We start from the raw sequence: 25,552 nt of genomic DNA on the forward strand, positions 1-25,552 counted from the left end.
TTTGAAAAAATCTTAAATTGCTCATTTCCACATTTTTTTTTGTATTACTAAAATTTTCCTTCAGATCTATAATGATAGTTGTCATCCCCTTTGTTGCTATAATGAAATTTGTCATGTTTTTTTTTTATTAAATATAACACATTTATGCACTTAATCCATAAAGTTTTTGAATAAAAAGTGTTCTAGGCTTTCAATTCTTTTGATCTCTACATGAATAATATGCTCCCTATTCTGCATACAAAACCACATTGTCACAAAGTTGTATCAAATTATTGTCAGTTGATGTAGGGAAATACTATATACACAGAACAAGTAACATAATCTGTATATGAAGGTTGTTTTTGAGTGGTATTTACTTTTCATATTTAATGATAATTTGATTTATAATTATTATTTAAGTTGTATAATTTAAATTTATTTATAATTATAATAAATTAAATTATTTAATTTTTTTAGAATAAGGATGAAGTAAAATGGGCATAGCAAATAGAACAGTGTATTTTAAGATCAACTAACTTAACTAAAACTTATGCCTTCAAGTATGTATGTGCTGAACTAAGCTGAAGAGATTCATGAGTAATTTTCACAAATATTACTCATTGTATAATATTACAATTAATATTGTATTGAACTGGCTGCTTCCTAGTAATGGCAGGAAAGGCATCACCTCAGTTTCTCCTGTAGTACAAATTTGCTAACTCCATTCTAGTGAAATATGCTCACATCTCTTCAATTGTTCTGCTTTATTTCTTTGAAGACTGAAATATTTATTTAACCCTTCAACTGTCAGGTTTTTAAATGCTTAAAGTGATTTAAGGATTATTATTTGTATATTGTTCATTATAAGTAAAAATGTAGATTTGTTTAATGTTAAATACCATTAATTTCCTCTTTATATTCTTAGTTGGTGGCTGTTATCTTACTAAACCCTTCATTCCAAATCGCCAGTGCTTACTTTGTTATATCACAATCAGATAGAAAAAATTAACATTTTGCCATATTCTAAATCAGTATCCAGCAGAATGAACATAATTTTCAGTAATAGCCACTGTGTCCTCTTGACAAAAATGTGTTTATGAACAACTGCTAAAAACTCACTTTATTTCGTAAATTTAATAACAACTCTTTTCAGCAGTTTTTGAGTTGACACCTTGTTATCTTAAATAAGCCGTATGTCCATTTTCATTGTAAATTCATACATTTTCAGTATAATTTTTAATAATGATCAAAGTCTAAGAAATTTTACCTTACCACTGATTATTTTGTTTGCATATTCAAACTGTTAACTGAATCTAAAATAAGCTCATGTGGATACACTTTCATATCTGTTAATTACAATTTTTAATTGCCTTTCATAAGATTTAAATAGTCTTTCACATGTAACTCTTTTCATCATTTTCAACAAATATTTAGCATGTCATAACTAAATGGGTCATTTATTAAGTAAATGTAAAATTAGTGTAAATACTATTATAGAAAAAAAAATGTTACATGTACATGTAAAATACATATGATCAACTAAACTGTGACTATAATGTTATAGAGATCAAGTGTAGTTATTTGACATGTATGTCTTTAATTATGGGTCAAGTTGATATTACTTTTATGCATTTGTTTTTTGTAACAAGTCTCAATTAAATTAGCTTTAGTGGATTATCAAGTAATAAACTATCTTTATGTTATTGATACATCAGATATCTTATATCTTACAGTTAACTCTTTATTAACATATTTATCAACTATATACCAGCTAGAAAGTAAAAAGTAAAAATATTTAATAAAAAAGTGAACTGATAGACAAAAATACACTGAACTAAATTCTTTGGTTTTGATAAATTTGCAAAATTACTATTTTTGTTTGTAACCCTTCAGTATTTATTCTCACATTGCATAAAATTTAAATAATAAAAAATATTTGAACATTATTAATTAGATTGTTATTTTTATAATTTAACACTTTAAATTTACTTTTTGCACTATTTTTATCCCTGTCTAATTATTTTTACATTTTAAGTAACTAAATGCAAGTAACTTACTTTTTTTGTTAAATTACATGCTGTTCTTTTACTATTCACTCATGAAAGTACATTACTGCAATAACTATCAGGTATTTGAATTTTACTATACTATGTTTTAAATAAACAACTGCTATACACTTTTTTAATGTGAAACTTATTAACTTAGCTGTGTTTTGTTTTATATTAAATGGCTTTAGAGACTGCTTCTAAGCATGCTGAGTGGTGACTCTCAGCTGTTGTACATAAAGTACACGCATCTATTTGCCATAGTTAAATCAATCATACAAAATCCTTCATTACAATAGAAACACTAGATGATGTAAACAGCTTCTCAAACATAACCAACAAAATACACAAAACCATAATAACCATCACTGCTGAATTTAAAAAAGTCAGAAGCATTGTCTTGTTTGATATCATAATCACAAAACTTGAACATACACATAATCAAAATCTGCCCCAACAGATTTTGGTACATAACTCATACATAACTTTTCTACACTTCATACAACGTGTAAGCTTTCAGAACCATGCTAAAATATTTAGCTGTTACATTTACAACACTAGAAATTCCACAAATGAAATAAAAAATGCACCATCAGACAAAAATTCATATAAACAGTCAAACAAATTTCAGTTATCTGGGTAATACAAAGCTTGACTTTTCAGATTGTAATAATTTCTACTTATCATAAACAGGTCTTTTCTTTACCAGTAACATATATGCCCTTCTGTTCATCATCGAATCCATTTTCCCAAACCACATATAACTAACATCAACTACATGAGACCTAAAAAGCGTAAAGAATGTGAACTTTATACTTGACAAATTTGAAATATACAGAAGCGTGTAAAACTAATGTTGTAAATTAAATATCACAATTTAAATCACTTGCTCTTTTCAAGTGCATAATATAAAGCACCATCTTTCAAAATTAAATTCAAATATTTGTGCCATGTGCAGCAACAAACACATCACAACACTCAGCAGGCTCTAAAGAAGCTTAAGAGTGAAAACTAGCTCAGATGCAGGTAAACTCTTTTTATTTTTACTATTAAAAATTGTGCTGCAATTGATTTTTTTAACTTTCCAACAGTTAGGTGTTATAATTAAGTTGAAATAATATAAGAAAATAAGAAAAATTATTATTTTTTAACTATTTAATTATTTTTATCAGCGATTCATTACCCATTTTTTCTCATTAATATGAAAACCAAGTGCCTACTCGTTCTTTTAACTTTTTTTTTAAATATGTAAATTAAGGAACTTTTATTCTTATTCAATTGTTCATATTTCTCTTTATAAACCAGTTGTAAATGTAATTATAATACACTCGTTATATCCTATCAAGTAGTGAATCATTACTGTAAATTCTTTTCTTTTTTCTCTAGTTAATAAGATTTAACTTAGTAAAATAATTATTATTGTTTATGTATAGCTTCATAATATTTTTAAATGGTTATTAAGTTATGTATATTATGTAGAAAAGTTATTTTGTTATTGGTTATATCTTGTTTTCTTGAGTAAATTCAAAACAATGAAGATAACTGTCCAATTACAAGAATTAGTCAACCAGGTTAATAGCTGGAAGTATATACACATACACACACACACACACACACACAAATATATATATGTATGTGTGTGTGTAATGTAATGTTTATTTACACATTTTTAACTTTTTGTTAAAATTTCCATCAAACACTTCCAAAAATTTTCTTAGTCTTGAGTATCTTTGTTTTTAGTTATTTTTAAGGGACACCAAGTGCTTGATAGGTGGAGTGAGGCTAACACACATACAAAAAAAATTTCTGTGAATGTTAATAAAATAATTCTGTTAAGTTTTATGGCAATCTGTTCAGCATAGAAATTATTGTCAAACATGTAGTTTGATATAGGGATCTTGTTTCTCTTTGATCAAAGTGTTTCAATTTATAGACATAATTCAAAATCAGCAATCTGCATTTATTTATTTATTCATGTTATTTTGTGTACTTATATCATAAGTATAGTGGTTGACTGAACTGTGTGGTATCAGAACTATGATTTATTTTCAAATTAGTTTTTAGGGATTAAATCACTGATCGTCTGATTCAGTAGAATTTGTTTATTAATTTCCCCTTTACTTTCCGCTAATTTATTTTACTATTATTAATTTATTTCTCAGTTTCTAAATTATATATTAGTCTTTGTCTCAGTGGTGGAACAACAAATTTTCAGCCCACCTGCAATTTTGGGCTCCCAGAAAGAAAAACAATTGGTGTTTGGTAATCTTTTTATTACAATACAATTGAATTCCATAAATGATGGAAATATTCACAAAAAGAAACTGTTATACAAAATATCTCCTAAATACAACATACTTCTAAAAACTATATAAAATTACTAACATAAATATATATTATTAATATATAAATATATATTATTAATATATAAATATATATATTACTATGCTGTGTATTGATAAAATGATTAAGTATTATTATCTAGTTATTGTTTAAAAGGTGAAATTTTTTTTCTGAGATTTTAAATTTGCAAAATCTCTCATCTTTTTCCATTTCATTAGCACTTTTTGCTTCTATTGGTAAAAGATAAAAATTATGTAAATTTTTTTCTCCAGTGGAATTTCTTAAATAAATTTGTATTATTTTTAATTTAGAAAAATATATTTTCGCTGTAGCCGCAGTGACTACATATAACAAACATCAACTACATGAAACTAAAAAAATATTAAGAATAAAAATAAAGCAGTTAGAACATCTGAAAAACTTGACTATTAATAGCTTGGCAAATTCTTTCATATTTGGAATTGCCTCAGCATGACAGATAGCATTATAACTGCTTAACAAAATTATTGGTTAAATCTTCTGGGTAATTTGAAGCATCTCTTGGCTGATTTAAAAATTTCTGCTTCATTTAATTTCACTAAATTTTCAGGCAACTTGGATGAAAATAAATTTGTGATATCATTTATTACTTTAAAACTTTTTTGGATTTGATTAATAAGTAGATTTAGGATTTCATTAAACACATTTACCCAGATAATGTCACCACCATTATCAAATCTGTTGTCGTAGGATAATTCGTCAAAATGGTTTTTTACTATTATTTATCTTTTGCAAAGAAACGTTGGAATGATATTCCATTAAACTGCTACCTATATTGCTTTATTTTTTGCAGAAGTGTGCATATTTTTATATTGTAAATTCTTATATGTTTGTAAAGATTTTGTTGCTGTTATAAGGTCCAAATGTTTTGATTTTAATAACTTAGAAGCCACTCAAAATTTTTGATATAATTATGCAGAGGAAAAGAAATTCAAATCTATTATTTGTTTTTATAAGCCAAGATGCTTCTCATTCTTCTTCTTCTTTATCACTTCAAAATTAATTCAGAAAGAGCATTCAATATATTAATAAAACATAATATGATTGTCGTATGTAAAGTGGGTATCTTCTGGCCCAACAAGTAGGATTTAATTTTTTTAATGTAGTTTGTGACTCGTCTGTAAATTTTGACAGTAAGTCTCACCTTTTAATACTATAACGAAAAAATGTGTAAATATTTTCTACAGTTGTTCAGAAACTTCATTAAAACATTTTACAGCATTATTAATAACTAAATTTAAATTATGAGATATGCAATGAATGTACATAGCATTAGGTTGATGTTTTTTAAGAAGAGCCTGGACTCCATTGTATGCTTCACTCATAACGTTTGCTCCATCATTTTTCCCCTACATTTGCTTAATTTTATGTTATAATTTTCCAGAAAATTTATTTTTTCTTTACATAAACCTGATGCTGATTGATCGTGAATTTAAAAACCCCAAAAATTTTTTATTATTTCTATAAAAATTGGTTCATCTCTTTCATTTTTATTAATTTTTACAATTCGAATTATTCGACTGAGTATGTCTTTTTTTGTTATATCTTGTTTTGTATCCAAAATAATAATAAAAAAGTGCATTATAGATATCAGATATCTATATTAGAATTGTTTTCAAACTTGTTGGAAAGCAATGAATTATTTTTATCTTGAATTTGATGGTGTAAATAGTTGGTAGTTCCATGCAGTTTTTCTATATCTTGTTTTATAATGTTATCATATTTTTATAAAAGTTGTATTTAGGTAAAAAAAATTACCAATATATACTTCTTCGAACGTTTCATGATAACCACAAAATGCCAAAGAGTTTTTAGAAAGGGTTATGTTAACAGTCATTCCAAAACTTTGACACAAAAATTGGATTCATATTGTATTTGCTCTTCTGAATTTTTTCAATTGTTTTCATTATTTTTCCATTTTTGATATATGTAACAATAATGCACATGCTGTTTACTTCTTTGGTGTAGTGTTATCTTTTTGGAAAGACCTTTCCAATCTCTAATGCCTTGTGGTCACCAATTATCATTTGTTTCTTTTAAAAACAACTACAAAAGGCTTGCAGTGTACTGCATCTAATTTAGAAGAATAACACACCCACACACTTTCAATTAGTCAATATTTCATTTAAGTTTTATAAAAACTCTAAAAAAAACAGATTATCTCGTTGAAATGGTCCTTGAGGTCTACATGAGTCAGGAATTGTTTTAATTTAGCCTTTCAGTATTTTATTTTGAAAATTCGTAATATCAGTTGAAAATGATGCAATACTTTCAATTTCAGTATCTAAAACTTGTTAAGCAAATGCAATTGTATCTTCTTCCACATTTGAACATCCTGAAATTCCATTTTCATCTTTATTATCATTATTGTTACTGTCCAACTTTTCTGCATTTATAGATATTTTCTGGCTTCATTGTAACAGGTTTTAGGAAATTGTTAATTTTGCTAATTTAAATAAGCACTCCTGCTCTCTTAATTTTCTTCTTTTAGCTGCGCCGCTAGTACTACTTAATTTCTTTTCCATCTTCACCCCTTAAAACTTATAATCATTACAATACATATTCATAATAACTGCACTGTTGTTGAAATTGAATAAAAAGATACACTAGATACATACGTAAATTTTTTATTCTAATATCTCAGTTCACAATAATTATAATATAGATACAAGGCTCGGCTGATAAATTTTGCATATATATGCGTAGCATGGGGGTGAAAAGAGATGTTGGAATGAAATATAAAATGAATAATACAATACCTTAGCTACAAAATGCAGTATTTATTTTTCAATATAATCCCTGTTTACACTGAAATACTTTTCCCAAGTAAAAGTATATTGGTGTATAAGTTTTTGCATTCCGTCGCTGAAAAATTCTGGCAGTCTTTCTCAGATCCAAGTGTTCACAGATTCCTTCACTTCATCATTGATGTTGTAAAGATAACCTTTGAGATCCCTCTTGAGATGAGGGAAGAAGTGGAAGTTGCATGAAGCCAAATCCAGCAAGTATGGCGGATGTGGAATAGGCTCAAACTTCAGCTTGCAGAGAGCCATCAGAAAGTTTGTGCAATACCCATCATGCACAGATTTTATAGTAACCGAATTGCTCAATAATATGGGATATGCCTTACTGAATAGCGATGCATTGCTGGGTGATTCACCAGTCACTTTGAAGCAAATCATCCACCTCCTTTTGATGTTTCTCGTCAGTCACAGAAACTGGTCGTCTGCTGCAAAGTGCATCTTTAATTGTCGCTTTACCAGCTTCACGTTCGCAAAATTTCAACACCCACCTATTCACAGTACTCTTGCCAACAGTTTCACTACCATAAACCGCTTTTAAATGCTGAAAAATATTTGTAGGATTCACATTTTCTGCTGTTAAAAATTCAATCACTGCACACTGTTTTAACCGTGTTTACATGTTGGCCATACTCGACTTCATTTTAACTGGTCATTTTAAGGGTTTGTTTTAACCATTAAAACAAACTAGTAAATGGATTTCAACACATTATCGGAGGTTTGTAGGGGGGGAATTTTAGCTATCATGTGCTGCCATGCCCAGCTCAATACTATCTTTTGTCTCCTTGTAGCACGCTAGTGTGCAAAATTAGCCGAGCCTTGTAGTAATAATTTTAGTATTTTATAAACACATTTGACACTTCCACATGAAATACCTGTTTGGATATATGCCTACCTCACTCTTACCTATAAATATAGTAAGCAACACCTACAGCCACTGGCACCACCAGGCGGACATTTTATCCAAAAGAAAACATAAGATGTTGTTGCTATAGAGCTGTTTGTAATTCTTCTAGAAAAAAATAAATAGCAAAATTTATATGTACTTTAAATAAGTATTTCACTTTGTAGATAATGGTTGCTTGCTCTATGCAAAACATGAACAAAAAATATTTTTGTCAAGTATTTTTAATCTAATTTAAATTAGGGATAATCTAAACAAAATTTTGGGCCCCTTTCGATTTCAGGTCTCGCACATTGTGGGGTCATGCGGTATTACAGTTCCACCACTGCTTTGTCTTCCTCTACAGTTTTTAACTTTACATATCAGCAGTCTCCATTTCTTTAATTTGTTAATTAATATTATAATGTTTCATCAGTATTCAGTTAATCTTTCTTCTTCCACAGAAGTTTAAATTAAACCTTTTTGATCCAACCGGTTAATTTTTAAATCTTAATTACATTAAGTCAGTATTTTCTTACTAGAACATTATTTTAAGAAAATGATGACTGCCTTTAGTCTTACAATAACTATTTCAATTTTTTTCCCATTATTTTGCACAACTTCTTTTTGGGAATCAAACCTGGGACTTTTATATTGTAAAGAATGTCTTATTGGAATTTCATCCTTTAAAATTTACACAAGAGATAATCACCACAGTATTATTGATTAATGATCAGTTGGTTACAATAATTATGATCAATTGTTAATTTTTGGTTTTAAACTAGAGATTAATTTATTGACAAAATTGTTTTCTGTTATTTGTATTTCACATTGATTTTAGATTTAATTAAACATTATCTTAGATGAAATTATTTTTTGTTGTATTCATTAATATAGTTTTTAATATAGTTATATGTTTTTCTTATCAGTTGTAGAAAGTATTGTATTATTAAAAAAAAGAAGCATTTATTAATATTATTTATTCATTTAAACTTTTTCATGTTTAACATAACAAAAACATCAGTGTTAATGTGAATATGAGAACATTATACATATATTTTTGGTTAATTATGTTATGTTATTAATTATAGTACAAATTAATTGGTGTTCGTAGATTATGGATATGAAGTTAATTATTATAGAATTAAATAGACTTTTTTGCAATTTTATTTTTAATGTACTCCCATCAGAAAATTAACTTGTACAAACTCCAGGAAAACTATAAACTTTTTCAATTTTTTTTTTAAATAAAAACTATTATACAGCTAGCTAATTATAGTATTTTTCTGTTTATACACTTCATTGTTTTTATTACTGTTTCATAAAGGAATTATTTGTTGAAAATTGTTAGCTACTGCCTATATCTTTGATGAGTTATATGTTTTAAATCTGTTTTTCAGTTTTGCATTTAATGTAGAAAAATATATGTGTAAATAATAAAAATATAACATTTTCAAATCTAATAGAATCATAGGTTAAGAAATGTAATTTTATTTTGAGCAAACATTTTATGGTAATGTAAATTTTATAAAATATTTTTAAATAAATTATGTTATTAATTACTTCCCTTATTTCTTGTCATGATTACCAGGTTTTTCTGTTCAGTGTAGTTTTAAGTTTTATCTTTAATTGCAAAATATTTGTCATTTTTTAACATGTATATGTTTTTGAAGATTAACCGTTCTGATTTCTATGTAATTACTCCTTTAACATTTTTTCCATATGTAGTTTCTTGCTACAAACTGTTAATTTAACTGATCTATAATTTTTCTGTTTGGCAACTGTTAATAATTATTCTTCTAATTCTGATATCAATCTTTATTTTACTTACCTGTTTGTGTCTGTCTATATTGTGATAATTGTACTAAAGAAGTATTGCAGTTCAAATGTCATTCTAACTGCACCAGGTGGATGTTTTCAACTAATATTTGGACATCAGATGGTCACATTAAAGGTAATGTGATGACATGGCTATTTATTTATCTAGACAAGGGAGCAGCAGTAATGTTAATATCAATGCTCTAGAAAGAAATAGTTTTGTAAAAAATTATATACCCATTTTTTAATCCTTGTATACATTTAATCATAGTCATTATTTACCTAAGATTTTCAGAACTATTCCAGTAAATAAATCCTTTATTTTTCATTTACGAGTAAGATAAATTTATATGCCATACTTATATGTTGCTATTTTTTATATAGTTAAATTAATTTTTGATAATTATCAATATTATTTTGATAATTTTTGCAAAATTATAAAACATAAATAAAATATTTATTTAATAATTCAATCCGTGTTATATATCATAGAACAATTTTAAAACAAACTGTTAATAAAGTTTCTATTTTAAAAAAAGAAATCAAATACCCATAAATATAATAAATAATTAAATTAGAAATATTTGAATAGTATTGAATGATACCATGTCTAGAAAATTCTGCACTTGTCTGTTATGAGAAAAATATTTTTTTAGAAAAAGATTCATATAAATTGTTAGTTTGTCAGGTGGCATTGTTATGTAGCATCTCATGTTAGTTTACATGCTTTCTTAAATAGATCAGATCATGTGATATTTAGATATAGTTGTATATTCTGATCAACACTTTAGAAATACCCAAGATAATTTAGAAAGTTAAGTTTTTATTTTTTTTATGCTGAGTCCATTACTGCCCCATTTTTGTATGTAGACATAGTTTTTAAAATCCCAGTTTGGGACTTTTTAAATCATTCTGTAAAATTTAATACTGATTTATTGTTAATTTAAAGTACTAGTAACATTGCTGTTGTTAATTTTTAAGTATCATATCTTTGAATGTACCCACTATAATTGTAGGGTAATATTTCTTATGAACTTTTGAACCACCGTACTAGAACTTAAGATTGGATTATTAGATCCTTCCCTACAATGTTTATAAAACTTGATATTGTTACTGTACAATCCCATTGAATCATCTGATTACAGATAATGAAATACAGTTTTGTTTTAACTGTGTTGTGCTGCTATGTATTGATAGGGAGCGAAATGGCATGAAGTGTATACACCATCCATCTGCCAGGTTAAAATGAAAAAAACTAAATTATTGTTGGCATCCCAAAATAATTAAAAAAGTAATATATTCAAGTCTTTGCAAGACTCTACTCAATATTTTTTTTTTATAGATGAAAGAATTTTATGTAAGAGAAGAAGTATCAGATTTGAAATGAATTAGATAAACAAAATATTTTTTAATCTTTTTTTTTTTTTTTTAATATAGTAGGTAAAAATATAAACTATTACAAGGTGTAGCTGTCCTTTTTGCAGAAATACTTAAGTCTTGCATCTTGAAATTTATTGTTACATTGAATCTGAACTAATTAGCTTAAGAACTTGACCGTAATTTAAACTTTGTAATATAAGAAATAGTAAATAAAGGCATTATTTTGTAATACCATTATTAAATTATTGGTTTCTTTAAAAGACCCATATATATATATATATATAAAATTATAATAGTGAAGGATGCAAGAGTGTATATTACGACTGTCTGAAGGACATACATTTCTAAAACAATTTCTCTCATAAATTGTTCTTTCACCAGACAATAGCTGCAAATGAACATTATAAATTAACATTAACATTATAAATTTAAAAAAATATGTGAATTGACTTCCTGAGTTACAGTGTTAATAAAGCATATGTTTTTTTAATAGAATGAAGAAAGTCAGTTAAACATTTTTTTTTATGTATATAATAGTTTTTTTTTTTAATATAATAATTTTATTCTATAAACTTTATTCAGTAAAAGATAGTTATGTAATTAAAGAAAAAAATAGCTATTAGAATTTTGAAATAATTTATGGGAAGGAAGTAATGAAAGAAGGGTTCATGTTAAAATAAGGCAGAGATTAAAGGGGACACCAAGGCTCTCAATGTCCACTGTAGGTAATGAAGAGTGCTTTAAAATTGACAGTGTTTGTCATTATCATTTATTGGTTAAACAGACTGATAAATTTTTTTCAGAACTATACTTTTAGATTGGTAACTTTGTGGAAGTATTCTTAGATAATATATTACACTGGCATGAAAATGCCAGTGTAATATATTGTATATTAATATATGCCAGTGTAGAAATTAATCTTTTTCATATCAGTTTTTACTGTGTTTGGTTACCAAGATAGTACATAATGTTAAGAGATTATGAACTTGTAAATCTATTCTAATTTTTAGGCAAGTGGAAGTAAAGTAGTGTGAAGATCTAACCCTTAATGTATGTTCTCTGAAGTTAAATTTTAATTATCTGCAAGGGTGACTTCTTGTTTTTGTTAGGCAGTGAATTATGATAAAAATTCTTTTGATGATAAATCAGTCGGTGCCTTAAAAATAGTGGAACTAATTCAGAGTGAAGCAAATCAGATTTTGAAGGTTTATTCTTTGAAACCATTTTTTAAAACAAACAGTATTTAAGTTCACCATTTGAAGCTGTATTCGTAAATATCTTCGTGATTTAGAAATCTGGAAAACACCCAAAAGCAGGAGCTGATTAAAATTATTATTAAAACTTTATGAATATTTCATATTCAGAATTTCAGTAAACAGAAAAAAAGATATTTAATGTTTTTGATTATATTATGGATTATAAAATAAAAAATTAAACAAAATAACTGTACTTTATAATATTATGAACTACATTAAACATCCTTGTGTTAAAAGACACAATAAAATGTGTATACTTTGAGGTTTCTTTGAATTTTTAAAAAATTTGTATATAAAATCCTCAAACATTTTGTATGGTTAATTTAATTGCTAATGTTAATCATTGTTTACTTGCTGGTAGAAAAATTTTATTTCACAAATAACCATTAAACATAGTAGACTGAAATTGCACTTAAAGAGAATTTAGTAGGCAAATTAACAAACAAAAAAAAAAACGTGACGACACGATTAGGAATTTCCCATCACGTGGCTTTTTTCTGATGCACAGCTTACATACACACAACTTAATTAAAAATATTTATCATTTTATTCAAATATAATATTTTGTTATTTATTTAATTCAATGATTCTAACTAAAACACGTGCACAAACCATATTTCATTCGTGCAGGTGTGGCAGTACTAGCAGCCACTTTAAATATTATTCATTTATTTAATTCTAGGCTAAGCTATAGTGCTAGACAGGGAAGTAAAAATACTATGAAAGTTAAAACTTGATTGGAAAAATTTTGATCAAATTGCAGTTACACTGTAACTAAATGATTGTCAAATTTTATCATTTTATTGCCTTGATCTGATCCTATTTTGATAAATACCATGAAAATCATGATAGTTTCCTGCAATACCTATCTAGTGAAGCTGTCTGTATGCTTGTCTGGAGGAATGTGTTTCGTATGTAGATAGTTGAATATTCAACTCAACAAGTAGTTGAGATGTCCTTTTAGTATTTACAATCGAAAGTCCACACTTTTCTTTCCACTTTACATTTACCTTTAATTTAACAAATAAGTAAATAATAAATAAAATTACTAAATTTTCCTGACATCTGCATACAGTTTAAAATTTAACTTCTCACACATTAGTAATAGTTGAAAAATGTTGTTAAACTTAGAAGTTTGGCTATTTACTTAATAAAGAAAGCAAAACACACATTTTTTATTTGGTTATCTAGTAAAATTTTACTTCAGAACTCGTATATTTAGAGTTCAATTTATTTAACCTTACTTTTACAAAAAGGAATGTTTTTCCACCACTCATTTATAGGAAAATAATGGTCTAATGTGATTAGTTGAGGTAGAAAATATTAAACAATTATGAAAATAATTTTTAGCAGTTTCCAGTTTCTTGAACAAGAAATATAAAATTTTATATTTTTGAGCTCTAACATCCTATTAATATCTCCCCAGCCTTTCAAATTTTTTTCAGTAGAAGCAAATGCTAAATTACCATACCAAATTTAAGGATCGCAGATGTTCATTCCTAAGATAAAAGGCAAAAAAAAAATGTTAACATGCATCCAAGAGAACTTTATGATCATACAAAATCTAGGAGAGCTAATATTTCCCAATAGCAAAAAATTATAAAAATGACTTTTTAAGGATAGAATTTCATAGTTAATAAACTAAGGTCTTGGGTTTAATTCTTAGTAAGTACTGTTTTTTTTCACCTACTTTTCATTCATATTTTCTTCCTTCTAAGGTATCTGTAAAACCATGTCCAAGATCATAATAATAAAAATAAATCGACCAGAGTTTTAAATAGGTCGTAATTTATTATTTTAAATTCTTTTATTCTACTGGACATCACCCACATTTCAGGTAAGTTTTTGATATTAAGACATTATATTACATTTGAAATCTTTTACAGCAAAAACTCAGAGTAAATTAAGTTGCTTTAGCAACTGTGGTCTTAGCATTATGTGACGATAATATTTAGAAGAAATGAAGTCATTTATAACGAAGTTCTTTATGGTATGTAAAAATGTAGAGTTAATAGAGAATAGCCGAATGTTAAAATTCTTACAGAATTACATAATCAGAAGTGCTAATAATTTAATAGTATTTTGTAATTAAAAAAGGAATTTGTTTCAATTTCTTTAAAAACTATTTTATGAACATAGATTGAATAATCAACAATATTTGCATTTAACATAGATTTGCTAAATAATTCATACTCATTTAATTTTCAATCTTGACCGCAATAATTTCAGACACTCCAGTAATACCAGTTGTTAATTTTTTTAAGAAACAAATAAATTACATCTATTTTCCAGTAATACCAGTTGCTAATTTTTTTAAGAATCAAATAAATTACATGTATTTTATTTATGAAACAGGAGAAAATTTATCAAAAGATATATTTGTTACTCAAAATGTGAGAGAGAGTAGAAATTAATGAATGTTGCTCATATGAGAAAATGGTTGCTTTACTCTAAGAAAATGGAACTCGGTGGTTTTAAATGTTAATCTTCACATGAACAAAGAGACATATGATGACTTCTAATTTCTTAACTATTCCTAGTCTTAAGTAGGGTTTTCATCCAGTTTACTTTTTTTATTTTGTATCTGATAACTTGAAGATTTTGAGTACTCCCTAAAAAACTAGATTGGTAACAGTTACCATATTTTTGCATAACAGCCTGTTAGAAAAGTTGATGGTATTAAAAAAGAAGTGTGTACAACTTACTGATTACATAAATTTATTAGTGTGTTCTAATGTAGTTTTATTATGTAGTTAACACTGAGGGATGGTATCAACGTAACTGTATGGCTTTATAAATAGCCATGTTATTTTTACTATTCATGTGAAATTGTTCTATGTGTAAGAACCGTTCCTGAAATTATAACAAGCAGATCTTAATGGAAATGTTTATTAATTTATTTTTAAAGAACTGATTTTGCTGACCTGCTTCTCTGCACCTTTTGCGCCCATTTGTTGAGGCTCGTACTTAAATGTGCTTCACTGCAATTATAACCTCCTGTACTATTTAGTTTTAGGTTTTGTTCATCTTCAATTAAGATAGTTTGGTCATCAGCAAAGTACATCATAAACCCACATTCATCTCCTACGTCTATACCCTTTTCACTTCTGGTACCATATTTTTAATATTGTACCAAGATTCAATTTGAATAACGTTGATGACAATCTACATCCTTGATTTATTATAAATTCATTTGTGTTTACTTTCCTATCTTAACTCTTGCAATATTTTCAGTTTAAATCTTCATGGCCAAATTTAAATGTATTGAAGGCACTCCTACTCCTATCATATTTTCCATATAGAGATTTATTTACATTGTCATGTATCTTTTTTAAACTGTTATTTTAATATATCTGCTTGCTATCCTATCTGGATTTGCTTTTCTATTAGCAATTTTAATGTAAAAATATTGGGTGAAGTGAATAAAAAAAGTAAATGCTAATACTAGGTCATTTTTAAGCAACTACTACTAGGCTTTATGTGAATAAAAAAACCTATTTACAACTAGTATCAACTTGATTTTTCTAGATTTTTAGAAACTATTTAAAAAAGTAAAGCGATTAAAAACAACTACTTGATTTGAAATTAAATAACTGGATTTTTTTTATTTGTCACAGAAGGCTTATTTTACTATTAGTACCAACCATGGCAATGTTCTCTTTAATATTCTTAACAGAAACGTTTATAGCAAACAAAGGAAAGTAGATAAGAAGGAGTTACTACATTTTGAAAATGAGAACAATGGTTTTTTTTTAATAACAGAATTATTACCAGAAAAAATGAAAGATGGTACTCTTTCATCCAGATGGCTGACAAACTTCCTGGGACTTTACTGAACACCAGATTTTCATTCACTTTAATATTGATTTTTTCTTTTTGTCAGATTTCATATTGTGTAACATCTTAAACTGCATGGTTTACCAGTTTACCAAATGAGTACAAATCCATGATTATTTTCTAGACTTGTTTCTTTGATGATATCACTTCCATCAACTTACACTTTTCAAATATTTTATTTTACAAACAAATCCTTATCTGCCTTTTGCCTAATACCTCTTGGCCTAATGACAAAATCATTTTCAAATAATTGTAAAATATCAACTTGACCAGTGCAAATTATATGAAATTAAGATTTATTTCATGTCGAGTAACAACCAGAATGTGTCAGTGTGATTCATTTAAAATGTAGTAACTAGATATAAAACAAACTTAATAGTTACTAAGTATAGTTGTTATTTCAGTTTTTCAAGTGATATTAAATTGGACTTGTTACTTGTATGTAGTTTTAGCTTCTTTTTATTCAACATCATTTTGATCAATTGTTAAAACTACCTAGTAGCAACTAACATTTGTTACTAATTTTTTATTCACATTACTGATATATTGTGAGTTTCTGCTCTAAATCCTAAAACCTCTTTCAGTTAAATTTTTCAGATGAGTAAAGCATACCAACCTTCTATAGTTTTTAGAACATTTAATGCCATTTTCTTACATAAAAGCATTACATATCCCTCAGTTTTGATAATAATTTTTCCACTCAAGCTCCTCAACAACCTATTCAGTTTTTAGTATATATTTAATCAATTCTAGGTATACTGAACCAATTTTTGGCAACTCTCTCAGTTTACTTACATTTATATCATTTTCTACATTTTCAATATCACCTCATAAAATCTGTTCCCTTTAAAATGAAACATTTCTTTTTAAAAATTTAACTTATTCTTCTGAAGTAATTTGCCCATTTCTTGAGCTGTACCGCTTGGATGTTCACCTTGTTGGTGCCACAATGTCTTAAGAGATTTTAATATGCTAACAACTCTAAACTGAATTAAGTCCTACTGAACCACATTACGTGTAGTTAGTATATACAGAATTGATCAGTCTACATTATATATAATAGAATATGTTATCGCTTAGAATTATTATGTTTAAAATAATAGTACATATTGTAGAAAGTAAGAATCATTTTGTACAATAAAAATCACCTTGCCGTATTTAAAATAAACCAAGTGATATGACCCACTTTACTTCTAATTCTTGTCACGGTGACATTTCCTTAAGTCAAATGAGAATAACTTTAATATTGCATTATTATCAGGTATGTTAGTAAGAAATTTTAAATAATGCATTTATGAAGTCCATGAAAATTATTTAATAACTAATTATTTGTAACATATATTTGATTTCAAGACAGTTTATTTATAATTTGGACAAATGTAAAGCTATATACACTTATGAAAGTAAAAGGTTGTTGATTTCACTAATTTACAGGTTGTGTGTGAATAAACTATAGAAGTTAATAAAATCTTTTAACCTTTTTTTAAGGAAATAAGTAGAAATTATTGTTTTAAGTTATCATATTGGTAAGAGGACAAACAGCTGTAGGTTTTCTTGAATGAGTTAACTGAAAAAAATAGATTTATAAAATTTCTCATGTCAAATCTAAAACTGTGTTATGATAAAAAAAGGAATGTTTTTGACCAAAGGTCAAGAAGTTTGCAAATATTTTCCAGTTAGTCAAAGAATACAACTTCCTAGACTTTTGTATTTCTCAAAGATTAATGATGTATGTTAAATGCTACATAAAAAACAAATAAGTAGAGCTCTTAATAGTTTCTTATGTTATTAATAATTTTTTATCAGTAAGAAAATATAGACACTAATAGCAAGCATCTGTTATTTAGAAATACATTTAACTTTTAATTGAAAATTGTTTTGAGTAATTTCATTTATACTTATTTAAAGAATTTTAAATTAATGAATTTGTTCTTTACAAAAGAGGTCTAAACTTCAGATTAACAATATTGTGAACTGAATATACCTATCTCTTCTTCTGGGTCATCAGGACCCAGATAAGGAACAAAAATAACTTGAACATGTGGTAAAAATTAGACATTAGATGTAAATGCCTAATTTCCCATGCAGATTTCCTACTTACAGTTTTCACTGCTAGAAGGGCTATAGAAATTCCTTCTCATCATGTGTATACTCTATGAATGATACTATCGTAACACCTGGTTTCTGTAGCAGCAATTGTGGATGTTGTGTTTAATTATTCTTTTATTCATAATTTACCATAAAATTCAGCTTTTTAATACACTCGTTTCCTTATTAACATAATTTAAGTACATCAGATATGGCTGACTACTTATCTGTATCATACTGCTGCAGCCAGTGGTTGTTTGTTAACAGGAAAAGCATCTGTCTTGCATAAAATTCCAGAAAAAATAGGCATAAGAGACAAATAAATTGAAAGTTAAATAAAAAACAGATTTTAGGTTTGAAAACCTTTTTTTCTGTAATGTTTTCAATAAAAAATGATTTTTCATGTCATTAAAGAAGTAACAACTTTATATCATTATAATTAATAAAATGTTAAATTGTGGGTACAAACAATATGGCTGATAGAATGTACCAGTGAATCCTGAATAGTAATTTAGTTAGTGTTTACAAAATCTGTTCAAATAGAATCAAATAAGGAATAATATATTCCTTCTTAAAATTGCTGTTGTGTACCTTTTATTGATTTTTATATTATAATTTAGTTTTTTAAATGACCAACTCTGAGATCATTAGAAAAACAAAGAGTTGCCATTATATATGGTTACCAAATAACTAAATGAACCTGCACTGTCTAAAAAACTAAACTGCACCCAATGTTTTTATATTTCTGTGAATTTTTTTATTAATTGCAGTCCTGTTTATGGTTAACTAACTTGTATTTATATTTATAGGAAGGATTAGCAGGTTCGCAGTTCTTGATAGGTACAACAGATTTTTGTACAACTACTGAAGAGAAAACAGAGTCCTTAGATAAATTGACATACAGTCTCCCATCTGATCATACTAAGGATGTACTGTCTGGAAAGTTGCATTACATATCTAGAGCAGGTCAGATGACCTACTCCTACAGAATTGAAAATGGAAAGAAGGAATCAAAAATATGGAAAGTGGGTGGATAGTAAAAAAGGTCATCACTGTTGGAGGACCCTCATATTGTTGGCCAGAAATTTTCCACCAACTGGAAAATTTCTGGCCAACAAACACCTATCCCACTTGCATTCTTGTAGAAGATCAAGAAATTTTGTCCAGATAGTTCCAACGCATTACTATCAGTGGTTTTGTGCCATCCAATTTAAGTATGTTGTACCAAAAATTACCTTTCCTTTATAAATTAAAGAACTCTTGGCTAAGAACTTGTATAGGGCACTTCTAAATGAAGAAATTTTTGCATCGCTGGAATTGTGTGGTGTGTTGAACTAGTGAAATAAACTACAACCATTTTGTTATATACTCATTAAAGATAGTTATTCACTTTCTTACCCTTGGGCACAGTTCTAAATAGAACTTGTTTTTAAATAATGAATGATTTCACCCAGTGTTATATGTGTTTTATCTAGCTCACCATTACATTCCTTACATGAATTCCTCTGTATATTATATATCCCCATTTTTAGGATTAAATAAGTACAAAATTCTCAGTTATGCAGGTTTGTTTTAAATTTCAGATACATTTGTATGCACCTCAATATTCTTCGCTGTTAAGTTTTTAGACCTAATAATATTCATTCATTTTATCAGAATTCAAATATAATCAATTAGAATAAGTTATTTACTGAAATTGTCAGTTATTTTATTGAAATTTTCAGTGCATTCTTATTGATATGGAAGAAAATGTTGTTGGAAGATATAATAAAGGACCACTGAGAGATCTTTTTGACCAGACTTGTTTTCTAACGGATCTTTCAGGATCTGGAAACAATTGGTTTGTTAACATTTAATTATATTGCATGCATTATTCAGTAGATAAATTAATTTCTGTTTTGTATATTGTATTATTTTATATATTAGTTATGGTTAGTTTATACATTGCATTTCATATAACAACAATTTTATATAGTCAAGATTAATTTTTTTACAGATAAATCTATTGGAAATAAATTCTTATGTAATCAGTTATGTTATTAAAGCAGAATTTATTGTTAGTATGAATTAGACAATGTTTGAAATAGACCAATATTTTCTCTTAATATTTGTAAGAAGAATCCTTAGCGAAATTTCTGGACCAGATTTGAAGGAAATGAATGTCAAAAGAGGAAAAATCTAGAATTTAATGCTCATAATATGTAAAGATACTATATATTTAGGCAAAAGAAATTAGTAATTAGGATGTATTACATGAGTTGTTCAAGCAAAACCACAAATACAAAACCAATAATAAAGATTATTTAATAAAATAAAGAATCCCCAACAAAGATATCTAGATAAGATTATTCAGATCTTACCAATAAGGGTAGTGTAGGGGAGAGTTAGCAATTTTATTACACCATTTCCAAAACACGTGATGTAGAGATGAAGCATAATTTGTTAACAGAAGATGTTTATTATGTTATGTTGTATTAACACATTATGACACTGTCAAATAGTTGCCAGAGAGATAGCAGGCCATACAAATTCTTCTCCCCCTAATCTAGTCTTCTCCATAGTCCTAGTGGAAATATATTTAAAAGACAAAAGAAAGTTAAAAACAACTCTATAGGTTATGAAATTTTACTTACAGAACTTTTCAGAGCATTAAGTGGCTCCTTCATCAGTTTTGTTACGCTGACCAGTGAATCAGATTGTCTTTCAAATGACAGGCCTTCTGCCTTTTTGTCTTTAAAATTCCTAAAAAGATCAGATTAACATTGAGTAGAACCAGGTAAATTTGGATCTAGTTGGTAAAGCAAAGTGTAATAAAAGTATTCTAGTTAATAAATCAAAGAGAACAAAAAATTGCTACTAGGCTGAAGAAGTACCTTATAAAAATTCTCCCTTCTGATAAATACGTCATTTCTCACATACATCGCTAGTTAATGTTTTTTCAGAAATAAAACCTCTTATTTTGGTATAATACATTCCAAAAGTATACACTAAATATTTATTTTAAACTAAACAATAACTTTTATGAGAAATACTGAAATGTAACTTATATTTAAAAATTATACACATATGTTTCTTAATTATTCCACGAAGTTTGGTAATTAAGTTCATGTTGCAATCTTTTGAGAAAGTATACTACAAATGAAAATAATTTTCACGTAGTTCCTTTTCTATATTTTGCTGCTTGTCGGAGCAAAACTCTTTGTGCAAAATCATGTTTGAAATTTGAAATCTCTATAATGTGTCATTTTACACAAGTGTATGAAATGGTCAAGTTCCTCAATCCATCAAAGAATATTTAATATTCTTTCAGAATATTAAAAAAATAATATTTAATCCTTACAGAATCATTATACGTAATTCATGCTGGAATAAAAGTTACAATGTAAGAAAATTATTTTATTATCAAAACAATTATTTGTTGACTTTTTTTTAAATTTCTTTAACAATAATAGTGAGATTTCATTTTAATCTTAATAAAAGATAAGGAGGATCATTAGGTATAAATATTAACTAAGTGCTGTGTTTTTACAGAAAATTGTTAAGTAAGAATGAAATTGACTGGTTCAGGTTAAACTCACAGGTAGAATAACGGTTTAGTTCTTCACCATTTGTTATGAGATATACTATATGATGCTTCAGTACTTGGATTAAAAGATGAATGCAGAATTCAAGTTATAAAGAACAGTAATTGAACCCAATAAGTGACAAAAAATTAAATAACATAAAATACAGAAGCTTTATATATATATATATTTTTTTTAATATGGATTTAAAAAAAAATAAAGCCTTCGTTCACTGGAAAAAATTAGCTACTGAAGAGTAGGTCATAATCATTACTGATAAATAACACCATTATTTTTCATGAGTTGTCTCAAACCATCAGGTAACATGAGGTTATCAAAATAAGTCATACTATTGTAAGTTCGAATTAATAATAATTTGTACTTTTTAGTTCCTTTCCCATTTAATTTTGACTAACCACTATATCCACAATTTTTCACTCCTTAACTGTTTGATTATTCTTCATTCACTTTTCTAAGGAGGTTTGAAATTTTACTTTGGTAGGAGATTACACATTCTCTTTAAATTAACGTAATGCCTAAGGAGAAAAGAAAAGTGTTACAAGAGGTTATATCTGGTAAGTAAGTTTCTAGATTCTTGCTTTACAATCTGTTACTGAATAAAAAAAATGACTTTCTAAGCAGTACAAGGTACAAAATATTGACCTAATGTCAGTTTAATACGATGGTCCCAACTGTAATTGATTTCTGTCAAAGAAACAAGAACTTGTTTGTAAAATGATAGTTCTGTAGTGCTTTCTGAGATCCAAAATCATATCATTAAACTAAAAAATCTGACGTGTACAACACATGACTTCCTTGTACGTCTGTACAAGGAAAAAATGTACACATTTTTTTTAAATGAAAAGTACAAAAAATTTTATTTCATTAAAAACTTCTGATATTTTATCTTTATTTTTTTGTTATTGAATTATATTCATTGTAATTTTTTTTTGCAATGGGAGGTTAATAATTATTAATAAATCAATATATTTAAAGTTAAAAAAAAAAACAAATTAGATGAAGTCTGATTCAAACCGATGTACCTTTCCCTAAGATCCAAATATTTCATTAATTAAAATTTTATTTGGCTATAACTCTGGAGCTAATGAAAATAAGTACCACTTATGATATATCATTGAAAAGCTCTCAGTGAGGGCATATTACTGCTGTTAAGAAAATTTCTTTCTTTCTTGGACACTTTTGGTTCAGCTGATTGCAATCAAATGGGGAGGTGCACAACTAGATGTTACAGCAGTCCTAAATCCAAAATTTCAACATCCTACTGCTAACCGTTTTTGAGTTATGCAAGATACATACATACAGACTTCACACTGAAACTAGTCAAAATGGATTCAGAGATGGTCAAAATGAATATTCTGTTGAAATCTGAAAACTAAAATTTTTCAGAATAGGAAGCAATCACAGTTATACTTTATACAAGGAACTAAAATAACACAGACTGAAATTAGAAATTGTTTAGATATGCTTTTTTAGCCATGAGAAGTTACTTATTTTGAAGTTTGTTTTTAGTTGTGTATTGAACGATCTGGTTACAATGAGTAAAGTAACAATTTTTTTTAAATTTATAAGGTTTACTTTTTTAAAAATGTCTGCACAATTTTTTTTTTCTATTTTGGATTCAAGAACCTTGGAATCATTTTTGTAAAAACTCGTTCAATAAAATTTAACTTTTTCTAATTACAAATCAAACCAAATATTATAAACCATTTTCAGTCTACAATCATCATCAGTGATTGGTGCTGTTGCTTTTACACTGATGTTGGTAGTGGTTTTTTTTTTATTAAATGTATGGTTGAAAAGAATGTGTGGTTTTAATTGTGTCTTCATTTAGTATATAATTGTATGTTTTTGTATATTATAATCAAGTGTGGTCCTTTTCTATACACTTGTAGAATATTAAGGATATTATCAATTCTAGTTAATCTTATTATTTGTTTTTATGAGGTAATTAAAAAATATTGAATATATATTGCTGTAGATGATTTTTATGTATTCATTGTATATTTAAAACTGCACACTGTTTAATTAATGTATATGACTATGCAATTAGAACCATTTAGTTTACATAATCAAGGAGCACTGAGTTTGTTAGTGTGTTTTGAATGCTGTAATCCAGATATTTTTTTTAATTTGTGAGCTTTTTTTGTGAATCTGAATTTTAATGTGATTTTTATTTTGTTTATCCTAGTTTTATTTTTATGTATTTTGTGTAGGAGTGTGTTATTGAGTATGCTCTTATATACTCATACATTTGAATGTGCCGTGTATTAGATAGTCTTCAGTCCTTCTAAATGATTTTCAGGTGAGAAGGATGTGTTGAACAGTTCATGTCACATTTCTAAAATCAAATGATTCAGTTTATTTTGAAGGTATTTTCATTGGTGTTTCTTGTTATGGTGAGATCAAGAAAATTTTTCTGTTTATCTGTGTTCAACTGAGAAACCAATAATTCTAATTTATGGTGTCTGAAGAAACACAAGACAACTGATAGTATGAACAATGTAATACAATTGTAGTAGAAAGACAATTTGATAGTACGTTGTATGTATCTGTCACGTTGAATTCTGAAAAAAAATGTTTTAATAATATCAGAACCAGAGAAATATCTTATAAATGAATCATTATATCAAACAGATAAAAATAAAATTTTTATTTTAATAAATTATCTTCTTTCTAAGTTGAGGTTTTTTTAACATGTTTATTGGTGACTTTCTGTGTTGTAAAAAGATTTCAACTAGGATGCTAAATACAAAGGAATCCATAAGAGGGTCACATCAGGTTGTATGCAATTTTTGGTTTGGTTATGACTTATGAGATGTATTTCTTGCACTTTTTTCTGTTTAAGAATGTAAAGTTTCTATTATTAAGATGTGTACAGGTTTGTTTTACCAAATTATGATAATGTTGAATTATGAGGTTAATTGTTTATGCTTTTAATTTTGTTTATATTTGCTGTTTGTTATGTATGTTTTAGTATTTATGTTGACTTTGTTCATGTGTCAGGCAAGTTAATGGGTAGAACCATTTTGATAATTTAGTCAGGACATATAACATAGGTGTTGATGTATTTTTGGATAGCTTTGGTAGGACAGGGCTTCAGATTGAATTTGTTTAAGGAGGTGTTTTGTGAGTTTGGATTTGTTAGTTTCATCGTTAATGTTTTTAAAAATGTTTAATCTTACAATTTGGTTCAGATCAGTGTAAAACATTTTAATTTAATATTGCCAATCATCTAAGATCATAGCAAATATTTTCATATTAAGATCAATATAAAAATTTACATAACATTTTATCAGCAGTTAGTTATTTCTGTTAGTCATTTTTAGTAATTTCCTAAGGTTTTTAAAGTTAAGTCGGTTTTTGATGTACATAAGCATCCTGGCCATTTATCTTCAACATTCTTGAAACTTTCTTGATCCCACCAAAATATTTTATGGGACATAATTGCATACTTTTCCCAAGTAACTTTAGCTAATAATACAGTTCTGTGATGGTAAAA

General features: G+C 27.1%; 1 protein-coding gene across 2 annotated transcripts in view; it reads left to right on the top strand.

The window, feature by feature from the left end:
• Positions 1–25,552, top strand: part of LOC142322130 (tubulin epsilon chain-like) — an 81,146-nt gene that overhangs the window by 19,306 nt on the left and 36,288 nt on the right. For both annotated transcript variants that reach the window (XM_075360847.1, XM_075360846.1), the window contains exon 3: positions 20,194–20,309. In XM_075360847.1, the coding sequence (XP_075216962.1) occupies positions 20,194–20,309 (116 nt within the window). The remainder of the gene's footprint in view (positions 1–20,193; positions 20,310–25,552) is intronic.

The sequence above is a fragment of the Lycorma delicatula genome, chromosome 3, assembly GCF_047948215.1.
Source record: "Lycorma delicatula isolate Av1 chromosome 3, ASM4794821v1, whole genome shotgun sequence".
NCBI lineage: Eukaryota > Metazoa > Arthropoda > Insecta > Hemiptera > Fulgoridae > Lycorma > Lycorma delicatula.